Source organism: Pongo abelii, chromosome X (genome assembly GCF_028885655.2).
Source record: "Pongo abelii isolate AG06213 chromosome X, NHGRI_mPonAbe1-v2.0_pri, whole genome shotgun sequence".
NCBI classification, from domain to species: Eukaryota; Metazoa; Chordata; class Mammalia; order Primates; family Hominidae; genus Pongo; species Pongo abelii.
Window position 1 is genome coordinate 45,170,333 of NC_072008.2, and position 19,726 is coordinate 45,190,058.

At 41.7% G+C, this 19,726-nt stretch overlaps 1 protein-coding gene across 20 annotated transcripts in view; it reads left to right on the forward strand.

Annotated features, from left to right (window-relative positions):
• Positions 1 to 276: 276 nt before the first annotated feature.
• The window catches only part of KDM6A (lysine demethylase 6A), a 234,574-nt gene continuing 215,124 nt past the window's right edge, over positions 277 to 19,726 (forward strand). For 11 of the 20 annotated variants that reach the window (XM_024240496.3, XM_024240495.3, XM_024240499.3 and 8 more), the window contains exons 1-2: positions 662 to 1,205; positions 1,417 to 1,480. In XM_024240496.3, coding sequence (XP_024096264.1) covers positions 1,045 to 1,205; positions 1,417 to 1,480 — 225 coding nt within the window. In that variant the 5' untranslated portion in view covers positions 662 to 1,044. The other 9 variants (XM_054544493.2, XM_054544497.2, XM_054544498.2 and 6 more) reach the window with 5 other exon arrangements.

Genomic DNA, 19,726 nt, shown 5'->3' on the forward strand with positions numbered 1-19,726 from the left:
GGCCTAGGGCCGCACCCGGACCGCGGGGCACCGGACCGGCAGCCGCTCCCCGAGCGCCCTCCTCGCGGAGGCCATTATTTCCAGCAGTGCCAAAAGTCTGAGCCTTCTTTAGAGGGCAGAGGTCGAGGGCCGTACGCCGCCTCCCGGCTACGCGACCTGTACCAGGCCCTGTGGGGTCCCGGGACCCCTGGAGCGCGCGCGGGACGGCCGGAGCCGCGGTCTGGGCACATCCCAGAGCTCGCGGGCAGGCGAAGGCAGTCCTTGGCGTCTTCGCCCGCCGCTCGCGCCCGCCGCGGGCGGTGCCGGACCTCGCCCTTCCCCACCACTCCCCTCCCCCTCCAGAGCCCGCCGCGGTTCCCGAGGTGACACGGCCCGGACCCTCCATTCTCTGCCCCAGTGTATTTAACCAGCACAACCTAACAGGAAGCTCCCTCTCGGTGACAACCCTTCCCCCGACAGACGCGCCCAGCAGCCAACCACCGGCTAGAATTGGCCTGCGTCCCGCTCCCCTCTCGGTGGCGGCCTCGGTGGGCGGGGCTCGGGCAGCTAGCAAGTTAAGTGGAGCCACGGCTGACGTGAGTCAACAAAGGTCACGTGAGGCGTGCGGGCCGCGCCGATTGGTGGCGCCAGCCGGGCGGGGAGGGGGGGTCACGGCGGCGGCGTGGGGTTCGCTGTGTGACACAATTACAACAACTTTGTGCTGGTGCCGGGGAAGTTTGTGTCTCCAACGAATCCCCCCAGTGCTCCCCAGCCCCGCGCGCTCCGGCCGTTCCCGCCGTCCCCGCCTGTGGCTGCCCCCTGCCCAACCCCGCGATGTGACCCTACAGCCGAAAGCCGCCGCTGCCGACCCGGGGGCTCCGCAGCCCCTGCCGCCGCCGCCTTCACCGCCGCCGCGTTGGGATTTTTCGTCGCTGCCGCCCGCGGCGGAGGAGGAGGCGGCGATAAAGTTGGTGTGCTGGTCCCGCGCGCAGATTGGGGGCGTCATTGCGGGCCCCGGTCCGAGGGGGGGTGTCGGCGTTGGAGTTGTGAATTCGCTGCGTTTCCATGAAATCCTGCGGAGTGTCGCTCGCTACCGCCGCCGCTGCCGCCGCCGCTTTCGGTGATGAGGAAAAGAAAATGGCGGCGGGAAAAGCGAGCGGCGAGAGCAAGGAGGCGTCCCCCAGCCTGACAGCCGAGGAGAGGGAGGCGCTCGGCGGACTGGACAGGTACGGGCCGCCGTCACTCGCCCGGTCGGCTCCGGACGGGCCGTAGCCGCTCTCCCGGGAGGACCGAGCGCGGCTTGTCTCTGGCGGCGGCGGGGCGGGCACCTCGGTTTGGCGCTCTTCGCGCCGCCTCCGCCGGGGCCTCGGGCTCGGGCAGGGACGGGTCGGTGGCGTTCCCGGAGCGTTAACGAGTAAACTGTGTCTGTCTCCACAGCCGCCTCTTCGGGTTCGTGAGGTTTCATGAAGATGGCGCCAGGACGAAGGCCCTACTGGGCAAGGTAAGGCAGCCGCGAGTCGGAGCGCGGACACCGTCTCCCTGGCCGGCGCCGCGCTCGCCCCGGGCCCCGCGGCCGGGTCTGCGCTCATTGTGGCCGCGGACGATGGTCGAGGGGCTTCCGGAAAACTATTTCCTGCCTCTGCTCTCCCCCCACCCCCGGGTACCCTGCTTGCTCCCTTGCGAAATCGCTCTTTTCTTCTTGTAGCTGGAGGAACAGAGACGGGATCGCTTTGGGGCCGGGCTCAACTGGGTCGACAAAACTGCCTGCTGTTTTACAGCTTTTTGGGGGTAGGCCGATGATCTTCGAGGTGCCTGTTTAGGGTCAAGGGATCGTGAATGTGTTCAGATTTCCCCAAATTTCAGACTTAACTTGCCTCTCACGGGTTTAAAAAAATTCTTTTCCTTCAAGCAGGCTGTTCGTGATGCCTACTGCTAACCAAATGTTTTAGGCTTTCTTGTGTCCCCGCTCCCAGAAGGGGGAAGTTTCACGGAGTTTAGGTCGGTGAAGAGTTTGCATTGGGCTGTTGACATGTATCTCGATTGCAGTGTGTGTTACCTGAAGTTAGGTGACTTGTTTACTTTTTGGGTCTTTTTGGCATAGAAATACCGTAGTTATTTGTAAACGTGTTCTCTTCCTGGAGCCTCATTTCCTGTGTGTCTGACAGGGGAGGCTTGGGAGGATTCGGGGTGTAGTCTCTTTTTATTTGTGTGGAAAGTTGTTGGCACTGTCATTTAGTTAAGTAATGGCTGCTCCTATCGGCCCAAGATGGCGGGACAGGGTGGGAGGAGAAAGTGAAGGGGGGGGTTAGGGGGAGGGTGTAGAGGTAAACATGGAAATAAATAGTAGCCGTGAATAAGCCTTTCCTTCGGAGTGTGTAGCTTAGTGGTGTTTAAAAAAAATTACCAAAGATTATTTGCATATAGAATTCTTATACCTTTCATAAGCTTGGAAGCAGCATGCATAAGCCTGGTAAATGCTTATCAACCTGTAGCACATTTAGTTATCCATCCGTAAGCTATTGAACAAAGGCTGGAGTCTCAATCTGTATGCATCAGTTTATATTTCCTGACCAAAATCTGATTGCAATGGTATTTGAATACTTTCTTCGTAATTGGGACCGTGAAAGTTGGTGTGTGTGTTATGGATGTTGTATCCGTTAGACATTTTCTTTTCTAGCTGAAATCATAGCTTTGCATTTGACACCTAGCTTTATTGTTGCAGTTGAGACGGAAGTTTGAAATAAGTCTAACATTTTATTCTTAAGTTGATTTTTTTGTTGTTCTGAATTTTTGTCTGTAGCTTGGTTTCGCAGAGTCAATTCCTTTTTATCTGTAATTACACATTTGTTTTTATTTCAAAGTAATTATAAGGAGTTACATTGCATATAATGATCAGAAAACTAAATGGAAATAATGCTTTTCAGTAAGCCTGGCCCCTTTGACCGATACAGAAAACTTGAATTAAACTTTGACTACGTAGGTATTAATTGGCTTCATTACAATTATTGCTGTAAAAATGAACAGTGACTAGCTCTGGAAAGATTTAAGCGTCAGTAATTGTTGGTCTCCTGCATTAAAGTTTTTTTTTTTTTTTTTTCAATTTGAGTATTTAAAGTATTTTGTTTAAAAATATTTGACTGCTGTCAAAGTTGTCATTATGAAAGATTAAACATGATTTAAAGAGCATTATTTTGTTTTGGAGGGAGTATTGTTGGTCTAACATGGGTTGATAAAATTGCTTGCAAAGATAATTCACGTGGAAAAGTTTGGCCAAATCGATTGCTTTTGGTTATGGTGATGAAAAAATAAATGGAATCTGATGTTTTACGTTGAGAATGTGTAAAATGCTAGTTGATTTTATGTCTTAGAATGCTCATATTCAGATAGATTCACGGTGAATAGTGCTTAACATTGGATTTCAGATTGTAATATTAAACCCTGCAGTTATGCACTAACGAGTTTAAATTTTAAAAAATTAACCATTTTCAAATATTCTTGGCAAGTTGTGCATTACCTGATGTTTGAATACATCTTAAAAATGAAAAACTAGTGAAGGTTCACTGTGTTTGGGGCCTTCATGATATATGGGGTAATTTGATGAACGATTAAGCAGTTTGTTAAACTAAAGAAAAAAAAATCTTCATTGCTTCAGACTCAGTGCTTGTGAGGTGTCCTACCTGCTTAGGACAAGATTCATCAGCCTTAACATTAAAATAAAACATTCTGTAATATGTGCTTGCAACCGCATGTAGTTCTTGGTTGCATCTTTGTGAGCCTGAACATACCAGTGGGGTGTGTAATGTAAAGCTTGACATTATATAACTTTGCACCCTCTGTTTGAATTGGGTTCTGAATGAAGTGAATGAGCTGGAGTCCTGCTGTAGGAAGTCTTGAATTATTTAGTTTCATCCTTCTTCTAACAGTCCTCGAAGCAGTATTTTTTTGTTTTTTATTTTTATTTTTTGTGGAATGTTGAGCTATGTTGGTTTCAGAATTCTTATTCTCTGAAAGTCTTAAGAGTGGGCTTTTCTTCACTGGGCAGGTTTAGGCTACTTACCTGAGGGCAGATAATGGAATTGAATAACTCCCAGAATTCCCTTTTTAGCTTTGATTTTTGTCCTGCCATGCCCCTCCCCCACCCCCACCCCCCCGGCCCCAATTTAGTCTGCACTTTGTGTAACTTTTTTCCTTTCTGGCAGAAATTTAGCTATTACTACTTGTTTTAAAAAATTCTTATTCCTATGTATATTATTGGATTTTCTTTTAAGTTTTTAAAATTCACATTTGTATGTTAAAAAAAACTCTTGACCTAAAAGCTTTAGAAAGTTGAAAGCATTAAATATGTGTCTTACTTGCCCCTTAACATATGCACATATACATATATACGCACACGTATACATATACGTAGATGCACACGTATACATCTACATATATACACACGTATACATCTACGTATATACACACGTATACATCTGCATATATACACACGTATACATATGTGTATATACACACACACATATGCATATATGCACGCACGTATACATATATGTATATACGCATACGTATATACATATATGTATACACATATATATGCGTATATACATACGTATAAGTATGCATATGCTTATATACATATATGTATACATATGTATATGCGTATGTATACGTATGTACATGTCTATATGTGTATTCCTTTTCCAGGTGTGCAGTTTATCCAAACCACTGATTTCTCATTGTCTCCCAAATGTTTTTGTCAGATTCAGTTATATTAGAGTCATTGAAAGAATTTTTTGTTTGTAGGATGGCCATTTGGTATACAATGCCTGGGGTTTTGGATTAAAAAAATAAAGTAGTTAATACAATGTATTATTTTTTGATAATGTTTTTAAGGTTGTAAACAGCTAGAGCCTGCGTAATTAGAGTTCTTGTAATATAGCGTGATCTTGAACAGTTTGCTCTTGAATGCTGACCCTTAATCTTCTGGTAATGTAATAATTCAAGATTCTAGATTCTTATTTTTAAAATTTCAGTGGAGTTATTGAAAACTAAGCAAAATATTTTAACAGAAATTAACTTGTGACTTTTTTAGTACATTTTTGAAAACCTTTTGGGTTTACTTTTTTTTTAAGTAGGGTAAGGATTTGAGTTAAAGTAGAATATATAGGAATATATACCATAAATGTAGTAAGTTTAAATATAGTAGTACTACCAAGTATAGTTATAGTAATAATGCTAGGGGACCGGGGAATCTTATCTGTGTCAGGGAACTATTGCTAAAATACACAGTTTTGAACAAAGTATCTTATTTTTAAGTTTTTGTTAAATACTCTTATTGGAATTTTTTTTGGTAATTCTATTAGTAGAAAGATTATACAAAATACTTAGAAGTTATAGATTGTATATCACTTAAAAATGTATGTGCTTTTTTTCCCTAGGACATATTAGCATTAAAACAGTTGGTGTTTTAAATTTTTTTGATAATAGAAGTAGTTTAAGATCCATTGAAACATATTTTCTTAAATTTGGTTTGCTGGCATGTTTGGTAGGGGAAATTATTAGGTCAGTTCTAGAGGTGGCTTTTTTAAACTGTAATATTTGGATGTTGATTAAAAACATTCTCATTTATGTGTGCTTTTTGTTTGCTGGCACTTAAAGGGATACAGGTTGGGTATCCTTTATCCAAAATGCTTGGAACCAGATGTGTTTCGGATTTGGAATTTTTTTGGGTTTCAGAATATTTGCAGAATACATACCAGTTGAGCATCCCTAATCCGAAAATCTGAATTCCAAAATGCTCCAATGAGCATTTCCTTTGAGTGTCATGTTGGTACCCAAAAAGTTTTAGATTTTGGATTTTCAGATTAGGGATGCTCAACCTGTAAATTCATTTCCAGTGCTAAAGATGGCTAGTGTTTTGGTTAGAAAAGTCATGATGAGACCCTGTCTCAAAAAACAAAAACAAAAATAAACAAACAAAAAAAGAAAGTAACCATGGAAATAATGTCATGCTTTGTGTTTTAAAGAGTTTTCTAGTTTGGAAGATTGTCTTCTGAACACTTGTAGTCTTAATTTTTTACGTGGACAAAGTCTTATATACTTGGTATTTCCTAAAGTTTTGATTTGTCCCTGGTAATACAGATATACTAAGATCATAGAACATGTTTGCATATTTGGGCACAAATTAGAACTGCAGCAATACATAAACAGGCACTTTTAAAGTTCTGGTTTTCTTTTTCAGTGAATAGTTCTTTCTGTTGAATCAATTACAAATTGAAATAACTAGAGAGCATTTGACTGCCTCCTCTAGATACTTTTTGTTTTTTTTTTTAATTTGAGACACAGTCTCGCACTATCCCCCAGGCTGGAGTGCAGTAGAGTGATCTTGGCTCACTGCAACCTCGGTCTCCCAGGTTCAAGTGATTCTTATGCCTCAGCCTCTTGAGTAGTAGCTGGAATTACAGGTGCCTGCCACCACACCCGGCTAATTTTTGTGTTTTTAGTAGAGGTGGGGTTTCACCGTGTTGGCCAGGCTGGTCTCAAACTCCTGACCTCACGTGATCCGCCCACCATGGCCTCCTAAAGTGCTGGCATTGCAGGTGTGAGCCACCACACCTGGCCAATATCTTAAGCTGTTAAGAAAAACTGCCTGAGAGATGAATTTTTGTGACTGAGGTGAAGTGATAGGTCATGCACTTTAAACCAAAATGAAAGTTCATTGCTTGGCTAGCTGCAAGTCTTTTTTCTGACTTAAATTATGTAACATTTAGTTTTTGTTTACATAGTACCAATATTCTGCATCTTTGAAAGGATTTCTGTTTATTTTTACTTTGAAATTCATTGTGATGCTTTGAACTCCTTGAAATTGATGTTAATGACTGATAACACTGCATTATTAATAATATTTTTGAAATGTGTTATCTAGAGAGCTAATTTATGTTAAGAAAACACTACCAGTTTGTCTAAGAATTGAAATGGTGGTTAGGCTGTTTAGGACTCACATGTATTATTTGTAGATTAGTTAATTAATAAAGTTTATTTAATGAATGCATAATTGACAGTCTTAAGTACTCGTATTAAAACTTCACATATAATTTTATCAGTTTTCCACGTTGGTTTGTAAATTATCGTGACAGTAAATTAAAACAGTATATTAATATATACTAAGTGCAAGCCTTCTATGCAGATAGTATGAAGATAGCATAGATATTTCTTGCCCGTGTTGAACTTAAGTTCTTTAAGAGGGGTGAGATAAGTTTAAGGAAGACTAACATGGGACCATCTTTGGGAGAAGAAAAATGTGAAATACTCTGAAAGTTTATGAGAAAGGTAAATTTAACAATTCACAAGTTAGAATGGCTCTTAAAGATGGGGATTGTTTGTTGATTGTGTTTCTTGGAGATGGTATTTCTTGATTTAGATGTTAGCAAGTCTTCTTATAATTTTGTTTAGGAAAACATGATTTAAAAATCACATTTTAAGGCTGGGTGTGGTGGCTCACACCTGTAATCCCAGCACTTTGGGAGGCTGAGGTAGGCTGATCACTTGAGGTCAGGAGTTCGAGACCAGCCTGACCAATATGGTGAAACCACGTTTCTACTAAAAATATAAAAATTAGCCGGGTATGGTGGTGGGCGCCTGTAGTCCCAGCTACTTGGGAGGCTGAGACAGGAGAATTGCTTGAACCTGGGAGGCAGAGGTTGCAGTGAGCTGAGATGGTGCCACTGCACTCCAGCCTGGGCGACAGAGCGAGACTTCATCTCAAAAAAAAAAAAAAAAAAAAAAAAATCACATTTTAGTTTTTAGCAGATGTTCAAAGGATGATCTGCTGTGTGTTCTGTCCTTCTTTGATTTCATTTTGTAGTAATATTTACCTTGTTATGAGTTCTTAACTTGAGATTCTTAAATGAGTGTTCATGGGTCAATTTAAATTCTCTGACAGAGTTTGGAAGGACACTCAAGATGACTTAATGGTCATCTTGGAGTACAAGACACTTTTGGGGTGAGAAGGAGGGGAGATTTTAAACTGTTTTATAGATTTCTGTACTGCTTTTTTTTTTTTTAAACACCGTAGACATATATTACCTTAAAAATAATACAATAAGGCCAGGCGTGGTGGCTCGTGCCTGTAATCCCAGCACTTTGGGAGGCTGAGGCAGATGGATCAACTGAGGTCAGGAGTTCGAGACCAGCCTGGCCAACGTGGCAAAACCCCATCTCCACTAAAAACACAAAAAATTAGCCAGGCGTGGTGGTGGGCGCCTGTAATCCCAGCTACTCGGGAGGCTGAGGCAGGAGAATTGTTTGAACCCAGGAGGCGGAGGTTGCAGTGAGCTGAGATCGCGCCATTGCACTCCAGCCTGGGCAACAGAGCATGACTCCGTCTCAGGGAAAAAAAAAAAAAAAAAAAAAAGGCACTCTGATAGTGAGTACACCAGAATGTTATATTTTGGTTGACTAAAAATGGGTTTAAATTACCATGTCTATAGTTAGAAGAGATACTTGTAAAGGCCTTCTTGCATTTTAATTACAGTCTGAAGTTGGGATACTTTTGAACTTGATGTTCCTTCAGTGAGGGTAGGAGTGAATGGAGTAGAGATGTACCCAATTAGGTCCTATTTCTTTGTGTTTTAGATGGCTTTGTGACAGTCACTGCGCTCATTCTTCATTTTGATCTTTAGCATTTCATTGCTGACTTTACTTTTGGGTCTGATTTGGCACAGGCTGATACTTGGGACCTGATTAAGAACTGTGACCTGGGCCGGGCGCGGTGGCGCATGCCTGTAATCCCAGCACTTTGGGAGGCCGAGGCGGGCATCACGAGGTCAGGAGCTCGAGACCAGCTTGGCCAACATGGTGAAACCCCGTCTCTACTAAAAATACCAAAATTATCTGGGTGTGATGGCGCGTGCCTGTAATCCCAGCTACTCGAGAGGCTGAGGCAGGAGAATATTGCTTGAACCCAGGAGATGGAGATTGCAGTGAGCCGAGGTCGTGCCACTGAACTCCAGCCTGGTGACAGAGCAAGACACCATCTCAAAAACAAAAAACAACAAAAAAAAAAACTGTCACCTGGAAGGGTGGAAGTAGTCCCTTGTTAGACAGTTTTAGGTTTCTGAGCTAATTTGTAGACTGCTTGCAACTTTCTTCTATAAGCTTTTATTATTTTTTCTCTTACCTATTTCTTCCTTATATTCCATCATTTGTTTACTTCTATATATTATTAAAACTGTTGGTGGTATTCCATTGTGAATGTATTCTTGTATGCTTTTTGTAATTTTCTCTGTGGTACTATTTTGTCTTTTTTTTTTTGAGATGGCATTTCACTTTTGTTGCCCAGGCTGCAGTGCAATGTCGCAATCTCGACTCACTGCAACCTCTGTCTCTAGGGTTCAAGCGATTCTTCTGCCTCAGCCTCCTGAGTAGCTGAGATTACAGGTGTGCACCACCACGCCTAGCTAATTTTTGTATTATTAGTAGAGATGGGGTTTCACCGTGTTGGCCAAGCTGGTCTCGAGCTCCTGACCTCAGTTGATCCCCCTGCGTCGGCCTCCTGAAGTGCTGGGATTACAAGCGTGAGTGAGCCACCATGCCTGGCTGAGTATTTTGTCTTTGTTAGAATAAATAGAAGATGCTGCTGCTAAGTTTATTCTCAGGAAGAAAGTTGGGGTTATAGTTAAGGGTATTATATAAGGTCATCTAATTCATTTTAGTTCAGAACAGTGGAAGAAATTGTTTTAGACAAAGGGTTGTTTTCAAACTATAAATTTATTACATGTTCATTAGATTTTTCTTTTTGAAAAAAAAAGTTTATTAGGAAAAATTTTCAGTGTTTTCAAAAAGTACTGAAAATCAACCATCACCCAGCTTCAATAGTTTGCAACTCATGACCAGTCCTGTTTCATCTATATATATCTTGCCCCTCACTCATGTTATTTTGAAGCACATCTCAGCAATCAGTCACATCATTAATCCATAGATATTTTTTTCTGAAGCATAACCATGATGCCCTCATTACATGTAAAATAATTTTTTAATCTCAAATATCTATGGACCTTGTTTTTTGCTATATGGAAGTTAAGAAATAATTGCTTGGAAAATGAGTAGAAAACATGTTTAGCTGAGTATGTGATGTGAATTTTGTTTGTATTTTGATACTGCTATAGTGTTCTGTGATAGAATATTACATAATATGTGACACAAGAGGTAATTTTTCCTGAGAACTTTATGAATCGTAGTTGCTTGAGTCTGGATAGTTTTTATTTTTAGGGAAAATTTGTTTTCAAGATACAGTAGTTAAATAAATATTTTAGGTTTCTGAATTTCAAATAGCAGAATGAGAACTACAAAAGCTTTTGCTTTGCTTGATTGATTGGTGAAATATTTGTTGAGCTGCTGTGGGTGAGGGATTGTGTCAGGTTCTGGGGCAACCAATAAGACCTGGCCTCTGCCCTGCAGTCAGTCTGTTGGGAGAGGCTGACAGACTGAGTGATCATATGATGTAGTAAGTATAATAATAAAGATACATGCAAAGTGCTATGAGCTCTGAAATGATAGAGTAATTAAAACATTTAAAACTTTTTATTATGCATCATTTAAAGTATGCACAGGTATTGAAGATAGTTTAATGAACTCCTGTTTTCAACAGTTCTCCACATTTTGGAGCAGTTTAGTTTTTTTTTTTTTTTTGAGACAGGGTCTCACTCTGTCAGCTGTCACCCAGGCTGAGTGCAGCGATGCTATCTGAGCTTACTGCAACCTCTGCCTCCCAGGCTCAAGTAATTCTCCTGTCTCAGCTTCTTGAGTAGCTGGGACTATAAGCGTGAACCACCAAGACTACTTTTTTGTATTTTTTTGTAGAGACAGGGTTTCATTATATTGCCCAGACTGGTCTCTAACTCCTGGGCTCAAGGTATCTGCCCGCCTCAGCCTCCGTAAGTCCTGGGATTACAGGTGTGAGCCACTGTGCTGGCTGGAGCGGTTAGTTTGTTTTTTGAGACAGAGTCTTGCTCTGTCGTCCAGGCTGGAGTGCAGTGGTGCGATCTTGGCTCACTGCGACCTCCACCTCCCAGGTTCAAGTGATCCTCCTGCCTCAGCCTCCCGAATAGCTAGGATTACAAGTGTGCGCCACCATGCCCAGCTAATTTTTTTGATTTTTATTAGAGATGGGGTTTCACCATGTTGGCCAGGCTGGTCTTGAACTCTTGGCCTCAAGTGATTCTCCTGTCTTTGCCTCCCAAAGTTCTGGGATTACAAGCGTGAGCCACCGCGCCTGGCCTGGAGCAGTTAGTTTTGACTGGAGAAGTGACTGAGGGAAACTGCACAAAGATTGAGCATTTAGCCTTGGTTATGAAACGTGTAGAAATTTACCAGGCATGTAGACGTAGCAAGAGGAAAAAGAGGGTAAAGAGTTAGAAGTATAAGCTGAGCATGGAGGCTCACGCCTGTTGTAATCCCAGCACTTTGGGAGGCCGAGGCTGGTGGATCACCTGAGGTCGGGAGTTCGAGACCAGCCTGACCAACATGGAGAAACCCCGTCTCTACTAAAAATACAAAATTAACCGGGTGTGGTGGTGCATGCCTGTAATTCCAGCTACTTGGGAGGCTGAGGCAGGAGAATAGCTTGAACCCGGGAGGTGGAGGTTGTGGTGAGCCGAGATTGCACCACTGCACTCCAGCTTGGGCAACAAGAGTGAAACTCTATCTCAAAAAAAAAAAAAAAGAGTTAGAGGTATAAAGTTAAATGGTGTTTGAGGAATTGTGAATAGTCAGGTATGGGTAGAGGGTAGCGTGTTTCAGTGGGATTGGGAAAAGATAACTGAGCATGTGAGAAGCCCCATCACTATAGGCCATAGGATGTTTTGGGGCATTGTTAAACTGAACTCTCTAATCAGGTGAAGTGACATGACCAGAAGTAGGTTTTATGGGAATATTACTGGCCACTGTGAGAAGGATATGGTGTAAGGGAAAGGAACTTCAGTACCAATGGGTAGATAGCAATGCATGAATTTTAGGATAGAATTCTGTTCCTACCACTTACTAGATGTGTGATCCTTGGGCAAGCAAGCATCTTTCAGAGCCTCAGTTTTCTCATCTGTAAAGTAGAAGTAGTAATACATTTCCTGCAGACTATTGCATTTTGTGTTAGGGGAAAAAATGTAGTGTGTGGCATTGGGCTTGGTGCATGGAAGATGCTCAGTATAAGATAATATCTTAGATAATGGTAACGTCTTGGAAAAGACAAGTTTAAACTAAGGCTGTGGTTTAGGAATGGGGTGAGATGGAGGCAGACTTACGAGCTCTTGAAAAAGGCCTTTTCTTGGCTTTCATAACATCCTTGCTACTTTGACTTTGTATCTGACAACATCTCAGTCTTTGCAAGGATGCTGTGTTTTAGGTCCTCTTTACTCACCCTGTTCCCAATTTACATACATGTTTAACTGCCTGCTTGACTACCTTGGTATCTTGAAGGTGTCTCAAACTGAACATATGCAAACTGAATTTATAATTGTCTTTAATATTCATTGTCTTAGTAAATGTCATTTACCACTACCCATGCCAGAAACCTTGGAATAGTTGTTGATATCTCTTTTTCTCAATTCCTAATCACCAGACCTCATCATTTCTATTTTTTTTTTTTTTTTTTGAGACAAAGTCTCACTTTGTTACCCAGGCTGAGTGCATTGGCATGATCACTGCTCACTACAGCCTGACCTCCCAGGCTCAAGTGGATCCTCCCACTCCAGCTATGTGGGACTATAGGCATGTGCCAGCACGTGCGGCTAATTTTTTTTTTTTTTTTTTTTTTTTTAGAGATGAGGTCCTGCTGTGTTGCCCAGGCTGGTCTTGAACTCTGGAACACAAGTGATTTTCTGGCCTTGGCCTCCAAAGTGCTGGGATTACAGGCATGAGCCATTGTGCCTGGCCTACATTTCAAATCTCAAATCCGTTTCCCTCCATCCCCACTGCCCCCATCCTAATTGCAGCCATGATATTGTCTTTGACTTTTGAAGTACCTTCATGCAATTTTTTGAATATAGGTATACTTGCACATAGTACAAAATTGAAAAGTTACAGAAAGGATGGTACCGTGAAAATCACCCTCTGTGCTTGCTTTGGCAGTACATATATTAAAATTGGAACAATACAGAGAAGAGTAGTATGGCCAAATATTAAAAAAAAAATTCCGGCTGGGCATGGTGGCTCACGCCTGTGATCCCAGCACTTTGGGAGGCCAAGGCGGGCAGATCACGTGGGCAGGAGTTCGAGACCAGCCTGGCCAACATAGTGAAACCCCGTCTCTACTAAAAATACAAAAAAAATCAGCCGGGCATGGTGGCGGGCACCTGTAGTCCTGGCTACTTGGGAGGCTGAGGCAGGAGAATCACTTGAACCCAGAGGCAGAGTTGCAGTGAGCTGAGATCACGCCATTGCATTCCAGCCTGGGTGACAGAGTCAGACTCCGTCTCAAAAAAAAAATTCCTACGTCATCTCTCACTCACTTAGTTCTTTTTTTCAGAGGCAGCCACTGATAAAAGTTTATTGGGTAGCTTTTCACTTTTAAGCATATTCTGTTAGATATTTTTATCACACAAATGAGATCATACTGTATATTGTTAAAATGCTTTGTTAATTTTACCTCTTGCTATATGAAAATACTGGTAGTTTTTTTTTTTAGATGGAATCTTGCTCTGTTGCCCAGGCTGGAGTGCAGTGGTGCAATCTCGGCTCATTGCAGCCTTCATCTCCCGGGTTCAAGCGATTCTTCTGCCTCAGCCTCCCGAGTAGCTGAGATTACAGGAATGCGCCACCCTGCCCGGCTAATTTTTTTAGTAGAGACGGTTTCACTGTATTGGTCAGGCTGGTCTCGAACCCCTGACCTCGTGATCCGCCCGCCTTGGCCCGCCAAAGTGCTGGGATTACAGGCGTGAGCCACTGCACCTGGCCTACTGTGAACTCTTGATTGGAAGAATAGGCAAATTTTGCCTTCATATTTTGGTTTTATTGCTCTGACTGATTACCAGGCCCCATGAATATTAATTCATTCTGTAAATGTGTATAGAAGAAGTAGCCATAGTTATACTACTTACTATCTTTTTTTTTTTTTTTTTTTGAGACAGAGTCTTGCTCTGTTGCCCAGACTGGAGTGCAGTGGCAGGATCTCGGCTCACTGCAAATTCCGCCTCCCGGGTTCAAGCGATTCTCTTGCCTCAGCGTCCCGAGTAGCTGGGATTACAGGCACCTACCACCACGCCCTGCTAATTTTGTGTATTTTTAGTAGAGACAGGGTTTCACCATGTTGTCCAGGCTGGTCTTGAACTCCTGACCTCAGTTGATCCACCTGCCTCTGCCTCCCAAAGTGCTGAGATTACAGGCGTGAGACACCATGCCCGGCCTACTTACTATCTTGTATTTGTAAGATTCATTTATTTTCATTATTTCTTCTTGGTTTTTATTATAGAAAAGAGAAAATAGGTAAATTTGCATTCTTGATTAGTTCAAAAAAGTACAGCCTTTAGTTTGTTAACTTATAGATGAATATATATATATTTTTTTTCGTAGACAGGGTCTCACTGTCCTCCAGGCTGCAGTGCAGTAGTGCAACCTTGGCTCACTGCAGCCTCCGCCTCCCGGGTTCAGCCTCAGCCTCCCGAGTAGCTGGGACTACAGGTGCATGCCACCACTCCTGGTTAGTTTTTGTATTTTTTGGTAGAGATGGGGTTTTATCATGTTGGCCAGGCTGGTCTCAAACTCCTGACCTCAAGTGATCCACCTGCCTCGGCCTCCGAAAGTTCTGGGATTTCAGACAAGAGTCACCATGCCCAGCCCAGAATATGTTTATTTTTGTTATAAAGATGAAAAGTTTGGTGATAGAGCTAGGACAGTAGTGCTTTTTTGGAGTCATTTACCCCTTGAGTGTCAGTAACCCTTTAGCTATATACATTTTACATATGATTTCAGAGAGTATAGGGAATCTTCCTTGAAGCTCAACTATGGATATTAGTTCAATATTTTAAGCTAGTTTAGTTTACTAATTCTTGGGTAGAGGTGTAAATGATGTGAGTGTGTCAGGGAGAAAGAAAAGCTTTAGAACTACTGGCTTGGTTAGACTAAAATGGCATGGATTTTGCCACATAGTTTTGTGGTGTTCTGTGGCCACATCACATATTCTCTCAGAATCTCTATTAATAATAAGGATGCTAGGGGAAGACAATGTGGATTGATCCTGGAGAACCTATGGCTTTAACTGGAAAAATATCCTAAGCACAGTCGCCATTAACATAGTTAATAGGCTTTAGTATTGTTTCTTCAGCCTGAGTGCTCAAAATGCTGGTTTGCTTGGGAGGGTGTTATACCTAGGAAGAACAATAGATTGGAAAACTGAAGACCTGAGGCCAAGAGTTCAGGACCAGACTGAGTAATATAGAGAGACCCCTGGTCTCTAGAAATTTTTAAATTTAGATTAGCTGGGCATGGTGGCATTCGTTTGTAGTTCCAGCTACATGGGAAAATCGCTCGAGCCCAGGAATTTAAGGCTGTGGTGAGCTATGATTGTGCCAGTGCACTCCAGCCTGGGCAATACAGTGAGACTCCGTCTCTTTAAAAAACAAACAAAAAACTGGCCGAGTGCAGTGGCTCACCCCTGTAATCCCAGCACTTTGGGAGGCTGAGGCGGGTGGATCATAAGGTTGGGAGTTCAAGACCAGCCTGGCCAAGATGGTGAAACCCCGTCTCTACTAAAAATACAAAAATTAGCCGGGCGTGGTGGCGGGCATCTGTAATCTCAGCTACTCGGGAGGCTGAGGCAGAGAATTGCTTGAACCTGGGAGGTGGAGGTTGCAGTGAGCCGAGATCCTGCCACTGCACTCCAGCCTAGGCAACAGAGCGAGACTCCCTCTCAAAAAAGAAGAGAACTGGAGACCTGAGTTTTAGGACCTGCTGTGTATTTCAATCACTTAATTTTTATGTTTCACCAGTTTTGCCATTTCTTAAAATGAAGGGCTAGGAATTAGGAATTTCCAAAATGACTGTATAGCACCAAAATTGTAGCTAGTTGTTCATTTGTATTTTTAGGGTTGACTCAGTTCTTGAAGATTTTGACCTAGAAGGAGGGCACAATTAAACTTTGTTTTAGATTATAATTTTCTTTGATTTTAGCCTCAAGCTTTTAAGACCAGAAACTGAATGAACGCACATAATGAAATTGAGATTTGTATGCTTTTGTTAATCTAGATTGCATGTTTTTGTTAATATAAGATTAACCATTTAGTTAGTTTTAGACTGGTTTGAAAGTATTTCTTTAGTGTTTTGACTTCCCCAAACCACTTCTTTCTTACAGTTGGGATTGTTATTTCTTAGGTCAGATCTGATGTTTAAAATTCTAGGCATAATCACTGTATATTCCTGCTTGCTAGAACTCATGTGATGGCAAAGTTAAGTGAATTCTCAGGTATGAATTGATAAGAAATATCACATTGAATAAGTATATATTAGGTACTGGGCATGTGGATATTACAAAGATGAGTAAGGATCCTTAGTTTGCCTAAGAGTAGCAAGAGTCGCTTGGCATCAGCTGAGACACTTTCTGATCTATTGAAAGTAAGCATTTATTTATTTATTTATTTATTTATTTATTTATTTATTTATGACGGAGTCTTGCTCTGTTGCCCAGGCTGGAGTGCAGTGGCGCAATCTTGGCTCACTACAACCTCTGCCTTCCGGATTCAAGCGATTCTCTCACCTCAGCCTCCCAAGTAGCTGGAATTCCAGGTGCTGGCCACCATGCCTGGCTAATTTTTGTAATTTTAGTAGAGACAGGGTTTCGCCATGTTGGCCAGGCTGGTCTTGAACTCCTGACCTCAGGTGATCCACTTACCTTGGCCTCCCAAAGTACTGGAATTGCAGGTGTGAGCTACCGCACCCAGCCAAAAGTAAGCTTTTATTGTTGGATTTTGCTGTGTGAGTGTGTCTGTGTGTATATGATTATACTTTTATTATAAATCTATCAGTTAAAAAGATAGATTTGGAGTTTGTAAGTTAGATTCAGAGTATAACTCATAACTCTTAAAGGAAACACTTAAAAAAATTTTTTTTTAAATCAGCTTTTCAAGGATGACAAATGGATAGATAAAATTAAGCAAGTCTTCTGTCCTTGAGGTTGCCCAGGTTTGTGCATTGACCCTGTTGGCCAGGATGTTGTAAACAGCATTCAGACATTCAGAGGATAACTTTTTAATAGGCTATATAGGTTATCTAATCCTTAAATAGTCATGATTCTATGAAAAGAGGTGAGTCCTAACTATCTGAAGGAAAGCTGGAGTCCTTAACAATCTAACAAGTTTTTTGGCTCTTTGTCTTGTTGGACTTGATTGTCCTTACTTACAGAAATGGACATCACATGACAGATTGGATATCATGCATATATTTCTGTAAATGGCAACACTTATCTATTGACTTACTTTAAAAATCTGACTTTTTATTTTGAGAGAATTGTAGATTTATATGCATTTTTAAGAAATAATAGAGCTAGTGTGTGCTTTACCCAGTTTCCCCCAACTGTAGCATCTTGCAAAACTGTGGTACAATATTACAACCAGGATGCTGATATTGAAATATAGACAAGGGACAGAGAAGTTCCACACCAAAATATATGTCTTGTTCCCCTTTTATAGCCATATCTACTTCCTTCCTTCATCTCTTCCCACCCGCTGGCAACCACTAACCCATTTATCCACAAATTCATTTGTATAATTCTGTCATTTCAGGAATGTTATGTAAGTGGGATCATAGAGTGTATATCCTTTTGGAATTCCCTTTGATCATTGAGCAGATATCCTTGGAGAGTTATCTAAGTTGTATTGTGTATCAACAGTTTGTTCCTTTTTGATGCATCACAGTTTCTTTAATCATTTACCCTTTGAAAGACATCTGAGTTATTTCCGGTTTTTGGCTGTTGTGAATAAAACTGCTATGAACATTTGTGTACAGGTTTTTGTGTGAACATAAGTTTTCTCTGGGCTACGTGCCCAAGAGTACAATTGCTGGTAGTTGCATATTTAGTTTTATAAAAACCATCAAACTGTTTTCTGGAGCTGCTCTACCTACATTTCTATCAGCAACGTATCAGTGTTCCAGTTTCACTGCATCCTTGCCAGCATTTGGTGTTCATGCTGTTTTTATTTTTGACACTCTTGTTAGGGTGTAGTGATAGGTCATTATGGTTTTAATGTGTATGTATTTCCCTAATGGCTAGTGATGTTGAACTTTTTTTTTTTTTTTTTTTTCCGAGATGGAGTTTCGCTCTTGTTGCCCAGGCTGGATTGCAATGGTGCGATCTCGGCTCACTGCAACCTCCGACTCCTGGGGTTAAGTGATTTTCCTGCCTCTGCCTCCTGAGTAGCTGGGATTACAGGCGCCCGCCACTATGCCCGCCTAATATTTGTATTTTTAGTAGAGATGAGGTTTCGCCATGTTGGCCAGGCTGGCTCGAACTCCTGACCTCAGGTGATCCGCCTTCCAAAGTGCTGGGATTACAGGCGTGAGCCACTGCACCTGGCCTGAACATCTTTCATGTTCTTATTTTCCATCTGTATATCATCTTTGGTAAAATGTCTGTTCGTGTCTTTAGCACATTTTCTAGTTGGATTTTTTTTTTAACTGTTCAGTTTTGAGATTTCTTTATATTTTCTAGAGTTTAGTCCTTGTTAGGTATGTGGTTGGATTTTCTCCCGCTCGCTGTATAACTTTGAATGATTGTAACAGTCTTTTGCAGTGCAAAGGTTTTTAATTTATTGTCCAATGTATTAATTTTTATTTTATGGATCTTGATGTGAAGTATAAAAACATGTTGCCTGGCCCTAGATCCCTAAGGTTTATTTATTTATTTTTCTAAAAGTTTCGTAGTTTTTTATTCATGTTTTATATCAGGTATGAGGTTGAAGTTGAGCTTTGTTTTTGCTGTAGATGTTCAACTGCTCCACCATTATTTGTTGAAAAGGTCATTTTTTCTCCACTGAATTGCTTTTGAATCTTTGTTAAAGAATAGTTGCGTATATATTTGTAGGGGTTTATTTCTGGGTTCTCTATTATGTTTGATTTGTCTACGTCCTTATTCCTCCACCAGTATCACACTATCTTAATTACTGTCATTGTATAGTAGGTCTTGTTTGAAATGCTTGTTTTCTGGTGCCGTAAATAAATAGCACTTGAATATAAATTTAATTTCCTTAGCAAGGCCATTTTTATACTTTCTGCAGAAAGGATACACTTGCCAGCAGTTTTGCCATGAGACTACACCCACTGAACAAAGGAGACAGGGTCATTTATAACCTGATGCGTCCACCCTACTGCCGTGTCCAGTTTCCATTGGCTGGAACGGGACTTCACATTTTGTATTTGGCCCGATTGGCTAGCAACTTAGAGCTTTTTTAAGGAGGCAAAGGCAGAGGAGAACAAAGGAAGGAGGAAGTAACCTGTGGAATGTTGAGAAAGGTAAAAACACCTTTAAATAAGGAAGAGGAACAGGCTATGTCCTAATGCTTGCTTAGACCAGTATAAGCATGCCAGGGCAAATAGGTTTAATTGTGGGAGCTAAGAACATAAGGTACATTGATTTGTTTATTATGGCTAGCAGATACTTAAGAATGTTAGCACAGGTCTTTGAATAAATTTTGCTTCTAAGAGAAGTTACTATTTATTTCTAATTAGATGGGGAGGAAAGTCTTTGAAGAGGAACCTCTACGTTTTACAG